The following is a 17,579-nucleotide window of genomic DNA, read 5'->3' on the forward strand; positions in this document are numbered from 1 at the left end:
ATTCGTTAAATTAAGTATCATTGTGAGAACAACTGCTTAAAATCTCTGCTGACTGCTGTGAACGAATGTACTCTGAAGTAACTCAGAATGAAAGGTCTTTGCATCCTATTACAAAAGTAATGGAATAATGGAGTAGCTGTTACACCTGCCAGGGTCAGGTGTAATAAAAATGGCCATCAACTTTTTATGTCCTCCAAATCACTTATATAATATAATAATACTGAGCTTCAATTGGTAAGTGTTGTTTGAATATGGTGTAAAAGAGCAAAAACTAGAAAGCGTCCAATTTTCTATTTTAAATGAAAAATGATACACTACAACTGCCATGAATACCTGATAGTATATGACATTTAAAGTAATTTATGTATAGAATACATTTAGAGAATAACTTCGCACTTGTTTACTGTCTTTAGCTTACAATTGATATTTCAATCATTTTTATTGTTTAAAATGACATACAAATTAGGTAAATTAAAGAATGGAGCACAAAAAAGCAGACAGTGAGTTACCTGAGATAATCTGGGATAGTCCATAAGACATATCATAGTGGGTCTGCTATATCTTTAGGGAGTGTTCTTTTTTTTTTTTAATATTTATTTATTTAATTTATTTTTTTGTCTGCGTCGGGTCTTAGTTGCCACTCACAGGCTTTCCTCTAGTTGTGGCATGCAGGTTTTCTCTCTCTGGTTGTGGCGTGCAGACTCCAGAGCACGTGGGCTCTGTAGTTTGCGGCGCGCGAACTCAGTAGTTGTGGTGCGCGGGCTTAGTTGCCCTGCGGCATGTGGGATCTTAGTTCCCCAACCAGGGATGGAACCCTCATCCCCTGCATTGGAAGGCAGACTCCTTATCACTGGACCACTAGGGAAGTCCCTTTACGGAGTTTTCTTTCCTGCAAGATCTCAGATTATAAAATTAGAGAGTCTTAAAAGAAGGTCATTCACTCTAGACATTTAGAAAACAATGACAAAATATATAAGCCAAATTAACCTCCTTGCACATGCTGAGCGAACTACTGATGCATAAAACAATATGGATGAATGTTTTTAAAAGTCCATTGGTGTAGCATTATGCATAATGGATATAGCACAACCAAAAGAAATACCTTCAATAAAATATATCATGCTCTAGTGTAAAAAAAAATGTCCATTGGTGTCAGCAAGTATGTTATGCAGTTCATTCATATTGGATAAGGGAGTTAGGATAAAGTCTTTAGTTGCTCCTAGAGAACTTCCAAATTCGTTTTCTTTCGTAACACTCAGTGAAGTAGCTTGCATTCTAGATATGAACACAACTTTTTTTTTCAGCTTACAATTTGCAGTTTTCCCCACGCGAACAGATGTTTTTTAATGCTTACAACAAGTTTTAAAACTATACCATTTTGTGTTCCTAAGGAACCCCCAATGGTAGAGAATTTGTGGATCATAACTTAAGGCTTATGATAAAACCCAGGTTATACGAAATAAGATCATAAGTGAGATTTTAATGTATAATTTTATGTTTAATGTTTTTCAATGTTCAGTTTATAGTGAAATAAAATAATAAAAATATCTGTTTATATTCCTGAGAGGTACCAGATAATTTTCTCACAGGAAAGAAAAAAAATAGGTTATATATGTTCGTGGGTTAAAAATTTTAGTCATGTCCTTTTTATTTCAACACAATAATATGGATAGTAGATAAAGTGATCACAGGAAAAAGTGAATATATAAGGGAACAATAACATATGACACAGCAGTTCCACTCCTAAGTAGTTGCATAAGAGAAATAAAAGCATGTGTTCACAAAAAGACTTGTGGAAGAATGTTTATAACAGCTTTATTCATTATAACCAGTAATTGTAAAGAACCCAAATGTCCGTTAACAGGAGAATGGATAAACAATTTGTGGTTCATTCACACTACTCAGCAATAAATTAGAAAGCATGCACTACTGATACCAGCATTTATAAAGCTCAGCAATATTATGCTTTCTGAAAGAGAAGAGACACAAAAGAGTGCATGCCTTATGACTCTATAGATGCTAATCTATGGTGATAGAAATCAGAACAGTATTTGACTTGGGGTAGAGGGTGATTAGGAACTGGAAGTGAGCAGGGAAACTTTTTGAGGTAAAGTAAGTGTCATATAGCTTTATTGGGGCTTTGGGTCTATGGGTGTATATACATTTGTCAGAAGTTAAGATTTATCCAATTTGCTGTATATAGTGTACCTTAATTATCCATGAATGAGGAGAAAGTGAGTATATGAAACATTTCCTCAAATAACCAAATCACTGGCAGTACTAATCATGCTGTAGATCAGCGGTCCCCAACCTTTTTGGCCCCAGGGACCGGTTTTGTGGAAGACAGTTTTTCCACGGATGGAGGGGGGCAGTTTAGGCGGCAATGCGAGTGATGGCGGGGATGGTTCAGGCGGCAATGCAAGCGATGGGGAGCTGAGCCTTACCGGTCCGTGGCCCGGGGGTTGGGGACCCCTGCCGTAGATGGCAATAGCCTAGTACAAACATTACCTGCATTTTTGTCCATCTTGTCCATTTGAAGTAATTGGATTAGGTTCAAGGGTGATTTTTAATCATCAGTGTAAACTGAAATATAGAATAAAGCATGTTCTGAGTGTTCTATTATCAGAACATGTTATAACGCTCGAGGATGTGAAAGAGTTGAAACGGGTTGGGCTGTAACTTATAAATTAGTATTCTTTCATGAAGGTCCGGTGTAGGTGGACACCTACATGACAAATCAAATAGAACCCATTGCTGGAACATCTGTCAGACCATATGCTTTGGCCTCAGGTTCAGTGTAGAAACGAAAATGCTAATGACTCCATCCATCATTACAGAGCTTGGTGGGCATGCATCATTGGGTTGGACAGAGAAATTCACCAGCGGAGTAACTGAAAGCAGGGAATTGTGTGGGGAGATTTGGTGGCACCGTTCGTTTTGGTGAATTGAAATGAGGCTGTTTAATGTGTGACTGGTAATTCTATGCAGATTGCCATCAAAGCTGTGGCAGTTGGGCCAGTCTGTCAGTAATCTCCCCAGGTGCTGACACGGCACCTCCTGAGTAGGCCTGCCAAAACAGGAAAGCCAGCCATCACTTTGCCCTTGGTGAGGCTCGTCACTGCTAATGTACTGTGATACAGCTAGTTTCTCAGCCAAAGGAAATGTCATTCCTTCTGGAGCAATAGATAATTAAGCAATACATTGAGAGTAAAATTAGTATAATTAGGTGCAGATTGCTCTAAAAAACAACCAGAGAGAGGCTGACCTTTTGCAGTACCAACTGTTGCCAGCTGAGGGTCAATGAAAATGGTTGGTCTGAAACTTCTGACCATAAAGTGTTTTATCTATCCAGGCAAATGTAATAGCCTTGTTCCTGTACTACATGGTAATATCGTCATGTAGCATTGGAAATGAGAAGCATGATTTTTAAAAAAATGAATAATTTGAGTACAAAAGTACTCAAATTTTATCTGGTGAAATATATCACTACAATCACTACAATCTGGTGAAATATATCACTACAACTAGTCATTGCTCACAAAGCTCTTTTTGATGCTGCCATGCTATAGTATTTTCTTGTGTCTGTTTATACTGTCGTATGAAGTGCCTGGAATCTTGTATCATGTTTAATTTCCACAAGAGATTTTACTATCCCTGAAACTATTTCTTTTTGAGAAAAAAAAAATCTGGTAATTTTCCATTTATTATAATGAAGTGAAAATGTTGGAGGAAATTTATCTATGCCTAGAAACATGCAGTTTACAGTGGGCAACTCATTGAGAACTAATTTGAGAGGACTATTTCAAAGCCAAACTGATTAAACATTTAATATATGATCAGCTCACATTGGATACCATGGGGGTGGGGAGAGAAAGGAATGAGATAATGTGAAATTGTCCTAATGTCTAGACTTGGTGAAAGTTCTGACGTTTTCGAGATTGGCCCTAAGAGTGGCTGACACATATCTGAAATATTAGAATAACAAAAGGCAGCAGCATATAATTACTAGGACATTTGGTAAAGTTGAAGAAATAATGTCAGAATGGCTAAAGGTACATTGTATAAATATATCTTGAGATTTGTGGGAGACTGGATAAGTTTCTTAAAATCTTAGAATATTGGGAATATACAGGAGGGATTTAGTTTGTTTTTTATAGATAGTAAAGTACAATAATAACTAGTGGTTTGAAGCTGTTTGGTGAGAGATATAAGCTGATTATGAGGAAGACCTTTGTAATTGTAGGGCTGTTGAAACCTAGAATGAGCTACTGTAGGAGGCAGTAAAATTAGGGGAAGTGTCCAAGCATAATCTGGTTAAGTACTTGATAGAGATGTAGAGGACATTTAAGCATGAGGCTGAATGCTTTTTTAAGATCCTTTCAGCCCTGAGAGATGCTTGTATAACCGAGTAAGAAAAGATCGTATGGAGTCTAAGCCCAGCGCTTTTTCAGAGTTGAGAGGGAGCATCACAGACTGGAGTGTTTGGTGAAATCATTAAGGAAGGTTTGATTGAGTCTTTGAAGGACATATAGGACTTGGATAAGCAAGGATTAAGTGGGCATGGTTATCACTGCAGTTTAGTGTATGTGTGTGCTGGTGGGGTAGGAACATCAAGAGAAGAATCTTCTTGAAGTGTAAGGTTCACAATGGGAAGCAGAGGTAAATATAGTTTATGGCAGGGTTGGGACTAGGCCATGATGGAGACAAAAGCAAGAAAGAAGCTCCTGCTGGCAGTACAGACATCAAGTAGTGAAGGCCTAGGACTGGACAACGCCGGTGGATTTGGAAGAAATGTGAGGAGGGGAGGAGAGGGACCAATGAAAGAAGACACAGAGTTTGGATCTGGTTGGTACCAGGTGAAAGAATTTGGAAGTGTGAAATAGTAAAGATGGCTTTTAAAATTTCCTCAAACGTTTATTTTTTACAGCCAGTCTGTGAATTTGTTTTCCCATTTTCTGTCTGGGAACTAATTTACCTGCTCGACGCATTTGTTTACTTTTTTCCCCTTCTGCCTTGATAATTGCATATGAGTTTTCCTAAATAGGAGTGAAAAATGAGGAGACATTCCCATTCCTTTTGACTCTTTAGCCTTAAAAAAATTTTACCAAGACAGTTTGAAGCTTGTGGCCAAATTAAAAACCTCTGGGTGTTCCTGATTTCACTTAGGAGAATTCATCTGTGGGAAGGCTGTTGGTGCTTTCAGCCTTGCCTTCTGTAACTTGTGGCTCACAGAACAGGACCCGTGTCAGAGAAGAGTATTAACCATGTCTCTTGTGCTTTCCTGACTCCTTGTAAACTGATAGATGAACACTAGCCTGCTACTTAATTCTAATTTTCTCTGTTTATCCTGTTTAAGCATTAGTGATTTTTTTTCTGTGTATATGCTGATTTACAATTAATTCTGCTCCACTTAAGAGACCATGTTCTATTTGGTAGCTAATGGCTATCACTCTTATCAGTCCTGCTTTTCCTGAGGACCTTGTTTTATTCGAGTTCATGGCATTATATTCTTCCTTCATGGCTTCATGTAAAGAATTATAATCATTGGTCTTGAAGTAAAATCACTGACCAAGTATCATGGATTGTAATGTTTATCTTTTACCCTTGGCATTTTGGGTGTGTATGTATGTAACAACGAGCATCAGAAAGTTTAATTGTATTTAATTTTTAGAATTTCCAAATATTCCTGAGGTCATTTTGGTTGGCTTTGTGTGGCTTTCTACCATAAACAGTTCAGTGCCTTAAAGATACGAAGCATTCTTTTCCTTCTTCAATAATTCATAAACTCTGAGTTTGTTGTCTACAGATTACATAATTGACTATAAATGAATGATGTGTGGAATAGTCTTTATCTTCTTTATGTATCCCTGGAACATGACTCTAAAGGCCTGGCAGTCATAGAAGCTCAAGGATTTCTTCTTATCGATATCTATACATAACAATTTACTACTTTTTCCGTACAAGAATAATGCACTCTCCTACTGTTCTCAGAGCTGCCCTTTCGGTGTGTTTTTCAGGTCACGTCTAGCACTTTACAACTTTCCATTGAACTCCTGTGATCAGTGTTACAACATGGGGCTCTGGCAGTGGGCTGGGTTTCTTCTCTATGAAAAGTAGTCTGATTTAAAGATAGTATATTTATAAAATTCTTTTATTTTAAAATAAAACATAGAGAAAACCTCACAAAAATGAAAAACTATGACTCAATGAATTTTTATGATACCCACCACACAGGTCAAGAGAAAGACTTTGCCAGCCATCGTAGAGGCTCTTTCCAAGTGGTCCATCCCAGACACAAATGAGCCATCTCTCTACAAATAATAAGTTGTAGCCTACCCCTACAAATAATAATTATCATGACTTTCAGCCCTTGTATTTTTTTCCTGTTTTTTTTCCACTTACATATATTTAGTTTCCTTAGATACTATAGATTAGTCTTGTCTATTTTTTAAAATATGTCTTTTAGAATCCCTTTAATCTGTGTGTTTGTCCTCTCTTGTGTTTGTCACAGTTTATCTGTTGAGGAACCCAGGCCATTTGACTTGTAGTTTTCACACAGTCTGCATTTTACTGATTGCATACAAATGTCCTCTTCAGTTCAACATGTTCCTTTTAATTTCCTGAAAATTGGCAGCCAGATCTAGAGTCAAGTTTGATCCTCTGGCAATGCTAGAGGAGGTGTATGGTGTGATTACCAGAGGCACAAAATGTCTCCTATTTCTTTTTGTGATTCTGATACCAATTGATGCTTAATGCCTATATTCATTCCTGGTGGTTGTAAATTGTGATATTCTAATTTTATTATTTCTTTTGTATTTTGTTTAATTAAGGAAGACACACTTATCATCATCTCCTATCTGGCTACCCAGTGACATAGTTCATTTTAGGAAAGGCGTGGTAACTTCTCAAATCTTTGCTTTAATTATTGGTTTTCAATATAATTTTTTGGTTCCTATCATCCTCCAAAGGTGACTGATTCTTCTTCCTCTTTTTTTAATATCATGAACTTATGGATTTAAGCATATTTAATAGACTTCAATTCATTGCAATTAATACTATTTTTAAGACTCAGATCATCCCATGTTGGCTCCAGTGTCCATTTGATATAACTTCAGTAGTCTTCGATAGCTTTCTTGTATTGCTATCTGATGTCAGTGTCATCTTGCACATTTTCTCTTTCAGACCTGGTGCCCTGTTTTACAATTTTGAGAAATTATATTTCAGGACCATTATGTGAATGCTGAGGGGCATTCATTGCTAGATCTTTTCAGTGAACATAACTAAGAAAAATATACACATATATTCAAAGGTAAAATAACTATTAGTTTATATTGATATTTCAAATTCAAGCCTAAAGTTTTTCACTTAATGTTTTCTTTATTACAGTTTGTCAGTTACATCTTCTTTTTTTCCACACTAATATTTTTGGTTCTCAATGACACAGAGAAAGAGATAATAAGAATATCCCATAATCACTCATTTTTAAATCTCATGTTATTTTGAATATTTGTACCCTATCTCCATTGTTAGCATAGAACCATTGCATATTGTACTCTCTCCCATTTAGCCCTTATTTGGTGTTAGTTCTATGTGTAGCTATGTTTTTTAATGTTCATCATCAGTATGTATGTCATGTCTTCTTAGTAATTTTGGTTGTTTGAAACTTATTTTCTGGGAGATTCCACAGGAATAGCTCATATAAATAATATTCCCTGAGTTCTTGGATGTTGATAATAGTTTATATGTGCCCTTGGTTCTTAAGTCAATTTTGAAGGTTATAAAATCCTTCATTCGCATTTTCTTTCCTTGAGTAACTTAAATGTGTTACTTCATTTTCTTGTGGCATAAAGCCTTGCTGTCAAAGTCTGATAATAAATTTTCTTTTCCTTATAAGTCTCCTACCTGCTTTTCTAGGTAGTCAAAGGATTTTTTTTTTTTCTATTTCTTTAAAGATTTTAGTTTTGTAAGAATCTATATCAAGGTAGCAAATACATGGTTACCCAGAACTTAAACTTCTGTAGGTATTTGATCAGGGATATCTATCTAATGGTGATATTTTGCATATCTCTATTACTGCATCATGCTATGGACTAGCAGTGTCTTCTTTACCAGTGACACTGGAGTTATTTGTACCTTTAAATCTAATCAGATTAGAGAACCAATTCCAGAAAACCCAGAGCCAGACCAAATCAGAAAACTCATCCCTAAAAATCTTTTCCTCCAGAACCATTTCTGGTAACAAAATCATCTCTGTTAGTCAGGGTTCAAACATGAAAAGCAGACCAGAAGGAGAGATGATAGATAGATAGATAGATAGATGATAGTTAGATAGATAGATAGATAGATAGATAGATAGATAGATAGATAGATAGATTTTTTTTTTTTTTCAAGAGATTTGTTGCAAGGAATTGGTTTATGTGATTGTGGAACCTGGCTGGGCAAGTCTGAAGTCTGTAGTCAAGCGCTTCGAGAGGGCAGGCTGGAGTATTCAGGCACAGACTAAAGTTGCTCTTCACAGGTAGAATTTCTTCTGCTTCAGGGAAGCCTCCGATCCATTCTTAAGACCTTTCAACTGACTGAATCAAGTCCACCCAGATTATCTAGGCTATTCTCCCTTACTTAATGTCATTTGGGTATGGACTTAAATCCCATCTGCAAAATACCTTAGTAGAGACACCTAGGTTAGTGTTTTGATTGAATAACTGGCAACTGTAGCCTAGTCAGGTTGATACATTAAAAGACCATGACAGTTATCAAATATATTATTCACTTAGATATTGTTTTGATTATTATCTTCATAATATTGCTATTATCAGGATTTGCAGTTAGAACTTTTGCACAATTATCTCACCTAATATTCTCAGCATCTCTGTTGAATAAGCTGTTACAAATTGATATCCCCATTTTTAGATGAAAAGGCAGAGATTTGAGAAGTAATGAGAAACTGTGAAGCTAATAAATAGTCATTGCAGGACTAGAACGTAGGTATCATCTCCCATAGTTCGGTCTACTTACTCTGCCCTCTTTGTGTGGCTCCTCGTATTGGTCGCCTTGTCCCAATATTGCAAAGACACCTTCACTTCTTAGGTTAAAGTTCATTTTCTTGTTTAATACCTGACAGTTTTTGTGAAACTTGGTTAATGATCCTGATTCTAGTAATTTGCTATCGCCAGCACATTTTTACCCTACTTTATATCAGAATTATAATATTTGCCTCCTCTTTCTTTTTCTGTGTCAAATATCATTTGCCTTGTTCAGTACTTTTATTGCCGTACAGTAAATATGTTGTGAAATTAGTATTGTAATTTTAGGGTAATTTCTCCTAGAGGAATGCTATTTTCTTATTGTTTAATCTATTGACATCAATATAATAATTTCTAACGGATGTAAATGAGTGCTTTTCTCAAAATAGTAACAGTGTTTCTAATTTTAGAAATTTATAAATTTCTAAACCTTTAAGTTTGCCATGATCCTCTTTCATTTTTCTAAAATTCTTTGATTTAATTATTCAATAATAATGATGATGATGATAGCTTTATCATACCTATGAGAAAGAAAAACATTTCATATGGCAGACAAGCCCCAGTAAGGAACCCTCAGATCCTTGGAATTAATTTGGCTGGATTGTTGTATGAGTCACATCAACCTTACTTAATTATAGTGTGCAAATTTACAGACATTAGTTTTGGAAAAAGGGCAAGTACTGACAAATTATATGCGGTCCTCTTAATATTATTCAATAGGAACTTAAATACCTAACATAGGAAAACAGTCTCTTTCCAGTTTCTCCAACTCTAAGAGGATGGAGGAGACATGTATCATTGTGTGCCCAGGAAAGGCAGTGAAAAATAAATAAAGCAATAAATGTAATTTAATTTTTTCTTCAAGCCAATAGAGTGAAATAATCTCTGCAAGTGTTCTAAGTGCTGCATTATTGAATTTAAAATTAAATTGGATTAATTATATTCCTCAAGCTTTGAAAAGAGAAGCTGAAATAAACTGTTTCATATTTTAACCATACCACATTAGCTTTTAGGATTTCAAGTTGAAAGTAAGTAATAGAAAACCAAACGTATTACATCACTTAACAGGAAGTCCAGAAATAAGGGGGCTCTAAGAGCTGTTGACACCATTTTATTTTATTTCAATTTTAAATTTTTCTCAAGAGAACAAAGTGAGGATTTATTAAGTGGTAGTACACTCTCAGGGGGAGAGTGGGCAGACTCAGGTGAGTAGGTGCTGACACCATTTTAGAGACGTGATCAAGAACCTGATCCTGTCTTTCTCCTCAATGTGCCATTCTCAGCATTTTAGTCATGACATTGAGAAAAAGAAAAGGGGACTCACTGTGTTTTCTCTAGAAGTGAGGAAACCTTTCTGGAAATGACTTGGCTTATTCCTATTATTTCTCATTGGCCAGAATCACACCGATTTTTAGACCTGTCAACTTTTCATGGGAACAGGACCTCCATCATGTTTTCAACCAGTATCTCAAGCTGAAATATCTTGCTGCATAACCGAGGGATCTTGTAAAAATGCAGATTTTGATTCAGTAGATCTAGAGTGCTCTCTAGACTTTGCATTTGTAACAATCTGACACGTGATCCTAATGCTACAATTTATTATAGATATTGGGAATTAACCAGTATTACCACTACACTACTTTATGCCAGGAACTGACCTTGTCAAATAAATACTGCATGCACCCTGCATGATGAAGCTTACTTAGTTTACTAGAGGAGTCATAATAGTAATTCCAGTGACTTGCCTAGAGTTACTTGGTAAGTGACGAGTCTCAGCAACCTGTACTGGAGACAGAATAAATAAGAAAGCATGACAAGGATCTGGGGAGGAGGGGAGAGGAATGAAAAAACAAAGTGCTAGGTTATAATCCTTGGATCATATAATTTTGTGGTTCATTTCTTAGTATTTCTCAGGGTTGGGGATTTTGAAATGGAGAATCACATAAAAATCTCAAAGCAGGATAAAGAGCCCAGAACTGAAGAATATAAGGCAGAAAACTATATGCAAACACTGCTGTATAAGAGATAAATTTACCATTACTTCTTATTTCCTTCTTCCATAGCCCTGCCCACTCTGCTAAATTGATAGCTTGTAGGCAGGCAAAGACCTATTATTTTGGATTATAAAAGAAAAAGTTATCATTATTTTTGACTTCTGAAATGTACATATCATGAATTGCTACTTTGAAATGTAATGCCTTACTGAAAGTAAATAAAGCAAATAAAGTAAATAAAGCAATGTCTAATATAGTAGATTACATTTTCTCATTGATACAATGCATTGATCAAGACTCAACAACAAATAATCAACTCACTGGACTGTACTATGATACAAATGAAACAAAAAGCAGCTTTGGTTTATTTTAGAGGAAATACTACTGGATTTTGTGTCTTTAAACCTAGTTTTGAGTTTTAATCCTGCTACTAACAGGCTGTGTATCACATTTTTAATCTTTCTGAATTCTGATTTTATAATCTTTAAATGGAAATGACTATCACAGAAGGTTTGTAATAGAGAACAGTGACAGAACCAAGGTAATAGCTAATATAGTATGAGGTACATGGAGGTGCTTATTAAATGATTTTTGAAGAAAAATCTGAATATTATGACTCTATATTATTTTTAGTGTTATTTTATTTCAAGAGATAAATAGCACCTAAGTGTACTATGCTCATTAATTATAGAAACAATGTATATCCTATATAAGCATATATAGTTATGTTAGTATAGTAATATACACAAATACAAACACAGTGTAATCAACTTTGTGATCTCCTGACGGTCCTCAACATCTCTGAGTTCAGAAAGAGCTTGGCATAAATGATCTCTAGATGTCCTTGAGGTTCTGTATTTCTGTAGCTTCCTTTTATTATTAATTTTAATTAATGATTTTTATATATTTTGTTATAAAAATTTATGAAAAACTAAGGAAGTTTTACATGACTTTTGTCTCTAAAAATATCAGCGAATTTAGTTCATTTTAACAAAGAACTTGAGTACCCACTAAATAATGATAACATACTACATATAAGATGCTGTGGAAGAAAAAATACAAGATTTGGAGCCCTACCTTCAGGATGATTTCAGTACACAAAAAGGTAAAAGGACATATATAGAATATATTGTAGAAGAGATTCAAGATAGAAATGCTGGTGATTACATTTGTATGATGATCTTTGAGTTTTTGAGACACTATTCATGGTAATTTCAGTGGGAATGGAAAGTGAAGAGTATGTATAAGTTGATGAAATGTGAGGTTGAGGCAGAGAGGACGTTGTTAGATTTCATAGCTCGTGGCACTGTGGGCATCAACTAGGAATATCTAAGAGCTCTTGGTCTCCCTTGTTGGGTAATTCAGATTTTTCATGAGAGCAAATGAGTGATTGCAAAAGTCAGTAGTGGTCTTGTAATTGTTGCAAAGAAATAGTGTATATCCTGTATTGGCAGTGTATAACAATGGAAAGTTTTTAAAAATCCAGAATTCTTTCAGGCTAGTGAAAATCTCTGAAATGGCTGCTTGTAAAAGTAAAGGGTCAGAAAGTGAGGTCTCATTGACAATGCAGAAGATTGAAACAATAGGAGACAATGCCACGGGCAATTGTGATTCAGACTGAGAAAACTATCTTAGCACAGGGACAAGGTAGTAACGAAGGCTGTTGGGCATCACTGAGGCCAGAGTGAGTTTTGGGATCACTGAGAATATTCACAGAACTATGGTGGAGAGGATAATTTGACCTGATAGATAACTGACTGGAAGGCTATTTGGGCAAGCTGGGAGCTCTGGAAGTTGAGAGGCTGTTGAGTGGGATAGTGAAAGTGGCCTGCAAGTGAGGAACCAGGATAAAGGGTAAGAAAGTAGAAGAAAATGTGCCCTCCTTTGAGAAAAGTTTGGAGGAAAGTGTTATTGTGAGATGAATGTCAATTAAGATGGAAAGATGAAATAATAATTATTCAGAGGGAAACATTAAGGGTACTTAGTAACTCTTCACAAGAGAAGACGGATTTTTGAAAAAGACATGGTGTTAAAAGACGTGAGTGTTGTGTGTGCACAAGCAAGATGATTTAGAAGACAAGGTGGGCAGCAGGAGTTGGCTGGTCTTGCCAAAGGAAGAACTGAGAAAGGTGATGGAAGATGGAGAGCACCACTGGAGGGGTGAATTAGGGGAGGATGAGGTGAGGGCATGTACCTGTCTAAACAGTGCTGAGTCATGGTCTGCCTTCCAATTAGAAAGATGGTATCAAATGATATGATAATTGAAAAAAATGCTGTTTGAGATTCTCATGTGTAAAATTTTTGTTTGTTTGTTCATGTGGTTTATAGGGAAAGAGAATTTAGGCTAGATTTTATGGATTTATATTTTAGGGCTTTTGAGTATAAGCTGCTTTTTCTCTTTATTATTATTCAAGGGAATGAGCAGGGGATCTTGGTGCAAAAATCATGGAATACGTGGGTCAGGAAAGAAGAGTCAACAAAACACTGAATGAGTGAAAAATTTTGACTTTAGTCAAAATTGGGACTTTTTTATCCTTAGGTATATATGCATATACAGACACACACATATGTATAACATAATTTGCACATATATATCATTTCAGATATGGAGAAGGGTGTTAAAGTTACAGTGGATTTTAGGATTTTAAAAATTATTAAAGTAATAAGATGATTCCTTTATTATTTACCTGTTTAAAAAATGCAAAGTGTTTCAAACATACAAAAACAATTATAAAAAAAGATAAATTGATCACTAACATACCCACCACTCTAATTTAATAGAAGTTGACATTTTTCATTTTTGTCTCCTATCTTAATTTTTGTTAAGGTTTTTTTTTTTTTTTTGGATTTAAACATGTATTTCAGTGGAATGCAGGAGATGTTCAACTTTTTTTTTTTACCAGGACCCTACTGGTTTTAGTTTGCTTAGTTTAACTGCCACATTGAATTTTACTGAATGGATAAATCTCAGTTTATTTATCCACCACTCAGGAATATGTGGATCTTTCCCATACTTAACTATTACAAACAATTCTGAGTTCAACATTCTTGTACATATCTGCGTGATCACACATAGAAGAGTGATCCAAACATAGAAATGCAGAAATGGAACTGTTGGGTCCTAAGTTTTATGCATCTTCAACTTTACTAGATAGTAACAAATTATTTTCTAAAATGACTGTAACCATTTACACTTCTAGTAATTTTACGGTTCTGTTTTCTGTATCTAGTGATGAAATGATATTTCAAGTAGTGTGAAAGGGTACCAGGAATACTTAGTATTTTACCAACAAGAAGTTAGGATGAGGATCATGACCAATTCTCTCTCATAGTTGTAGCTTTTCTTTGCCCTTTGTGCTATCTTTGACATAAAGAATTTTTAAATTTAGGTTGAGGATCTCTTTTCATGGTTATTAGACATACACATTTTCTCTTTTTATAGCCTGTCCATTTTTTGATAGGGTGGTTTGTCTTTTTTCTTATTGAACTGTAGATGAATTTTACATAACCTGGCTATTTATCTTTTGATGATTATTTTCATGACAAATATCTTATTACAGTTTGTGGCTTGCTTTTTTCACTTTATTTATGGTGTCTTTCAATATATAGAAGTTAGAAATTGTATTATAGTTGAATATTTCAACCATTTCCTTTATGGTCTTGTGTGAGGCACCCTGATAATGTAAATATGTTTTTCCAATAGTTCATTTTAAAAGTTGACAGATACGCTTTTAACTTTTAGGTTCCTTTGATTATTTCTTTTAAATGGTATAAATTGGCTGTCATTAATGCCAAAGAGATAAAATTTTGCAAAGAGTACAGATTTTGGTTTGACTCTAAATTATTCATTAGTATTTTATAGTCATGATCACATGCTACACATTTAGAATAGATGCATTGGTCATGGTCTCAGTCTCCTGAAGGGGACAAACCTATTAAGCACATGCAGTATAGTATAAGGGCGAAAAGAAGACTTTATATATAGAGAGGCTGGCAGAAGGGAGGGGGCAGTGGATCATTTGCCAAAGAGCCATTAACTGTCCTGCTAATTCATATACTCTGGGCTAATAACAATTTTATGGAAAACTGAGATTACTATTATATAGTTTCAGCACTTCACCCCTTAAAGGATAGCAGTGTTTACTTACATACTTTTCCTGATTGAAAGACAATGGTAAAAATTTGTGGGGCTACACAGATATTTTCCGCCTAATTTTAACAAACAAGAATAACTTATCACAGATGTTCGTTGCCAAGATGCTTTAGATTTCTAGAAATGTTAAGAACCTGTTTTTTAAAGATTGGTTTCTGTTTACAGAGGCGAAATGGAGAAGATATACCAGTAGCCCAGACTAAGAACATCAATCATAGAAGATTTGCTGCTTCCTTTAGATTGCAAGAAGTGACAAAAACTGACCAGGATTTGTATCGCTGTGTAACTCAGTCAGAACGAGGTTCTGGTGTGTCCAATTTTGCTCAACTTATTGTAAGAGGTAAAGTAAAATTGCTTTCACTTCATGAAATGACATCACTTCATTAGAACAAATGCAACTTTTGTAGATATTTGAATCGATTTTTAAATCAAGTACTCTTCATCTCAAGTCACTATAAAACCATATCATTATAAAAGTTCTGAAATGTCTTAAGGTCAAATTAAGACTGTAGTTGTATAGTTTGTCAGGCAAGTTTATAGTTGTATAGTTTGTCAGGCAAGTTTTCAACAAATGATTTCTATTGAAGGGAATCTCTTTTTAAAAGCTCTAATAGGGCTAAACATATAAAATACTTTATTCCATATTGCCATCATCTAGTTTGCATTTTAACTTTAGATTGATTTTTCCTGTTTACAATAGTTCTCTAGATACTTTAGTTTTTCAAAGCATTGTGGCAATTATGTCAAGGTCAAAGTTTCTATCCCCATGTATACCAGTAAATTTTACCAGTATCAAAACCCAGTTGTGGATGTTCACTAATTCTGGCCCCCTATGGAATCTTAGAAAATTAGACTTTCTAAGAGGTCCTCAGTATTCTGGGATACTAAGGCTACCAGAAGAATTGTGAGGGATTATGACATACAAGTACATATCTTTAGTGAATACTGGAAAAACAAGTACAAGTGCTCAATGTATATTACATTCATTGAAAATTGACTGAGTCCCTATATATTCCACTGTTCTAGATTGTGGAGATACAGTGATTAGTAGAATACAAAGACTCTGCCCGTATATAGCTTAAAACTGAGGTATATTAGGAACATCACATAGGAAGATGTTGAAAATGTAGTATCAAGTCATGGTATGTGTTATGAATAAAAATAAATACACAAAATGACAGGGATTGATATTTTAGTTAAGATTATCTGGAAGGCCTCTTTGAGAACATGACAACTGAGCTGAAACCTTAAAAAAATGACAACGTCAGCCATGTGAAAATTTAGAGGAAAAGCAGCTTTGTTGAATAGGCTATCATGCATCAGTTGATTATGACACAAATGAAAATAATTATAAACCATGTAAGTCTCTTCAAGGAGAAGTTTGGCAGATTTTAACAGAAACATCTAAAGTGGACTGAGATTTGTCAGAGACATCAGGGAAGGCCTTTGTCAATGACTTTCTTTGAGATAGAATCTGAAAGTTGAGAAAAAGTTGCCCAGATGCGGGTTGTGGATGTGAGGGGCAGGGGTAAGAGAAAGAAGGACCAGCAAGCAGAGAGCAAGGCATGTGTCAGTGCTTCGAGGCTGGAAGGAGAAAATGAGATACATCCATATTCAAGTTAATATATTTATAATGCTTGACAGCAAATGTATTTTGATGTCATGTATTATTTCATTTTAAGATTTACTTGATTTTAATACTTTAACCTTTAGTACTTTTAGAAGAAAATTGAAATTCAGACTATTTGATAATTGCCCAGAGCCACAAAGATCTAATAACTGGCTGAGCCAGAGTTTAATTCCATATTTCTTAACTCCTGGTGCCAGGCTCATTCCTTTCCACCACAGCTTTATCTCACATTAACATTATTAAATAAGGCTATTAGCCACTTGTAATGCTTTTGTCACGAGAGATTCTGTAGCTCATCCAAAAAAAAAAAAGTTCATCTTTGTAAATTGGATAGGACTCTATTATAAATAAAACTTCTCTCATGGCTCCTGAGTTAGCTTATATCACCTGCTTAAGTTCATGAAATCATAGCCCCAATTCACTGACAAATAAGAAAATATGATAATATTTAACTCTAGTGTTTAGATAGGGAGGCAGTTTAACTTATGTTCATATATGTTTGTATATTCATCTTTGGTGAGCCCTCTTGCTGCATCTTTCTCACCTGAGCCTGAAGGTACTTTTGAAAAGCTTGAAGGTGTCCTTGTGTAATCTTCAGAGTGACTAAGATGCTATGGATACAGGAAGGTGGGTGTATTCTTGAGTCATCAAGCTCACTGTATCTTCACGGTACTTGTAGGTGCATGCACGATGTGCAGCCCCTGAAGGAGATGGTGGCTTTTAATAGTGCAGCTAGAGTGCTTTTGAATAACTTACAGTTATATACTTATATCAATATA

At 35.2% G+C, this 17,579-nt stretch overlaps 1 protein-coding gene across 6 annotated transcripts in view; it reads left to right on the forward strand.

The window, feature by feature from the left end:
• PTPRK (protein tyrosine phosphatase receptor type K) overlaps positions 1 to 17,579 on the forward strand; it is a 546,316-nt gene that overhangs the window by 287,017 nt on the left and 241,720 nt on the right. For all 6 annotated transcript variants that reach the window (XM_082406089.1, XM_082406090.1, XM_082406087.1 and 3 more), the window contains exon 6: positions 15,336 to 15,510. In XM_082406089.1, the coding sequence (XP_082262215.1) occupies positions 15,336 to 15,510 (175 nt within the window). The remainder of the gene's footprint in view (positions 1 to 15,335; positions 15,511 to 17,579) is intronic.

The sequence above is a fragment of the Balaenoptera borealis genome, assembly GCF_965194805.1.
Source record: "Balaenoptera borealis genome assembly, chromosome: 9".
In the NCBI taxonomy this organism is placed as follows: Eukaryota; Metazoa; Chordata; class Mammalia; order Artiodactyla; family Balaenopteridae; genus Balaenoptera; species Balaenoptera borealis.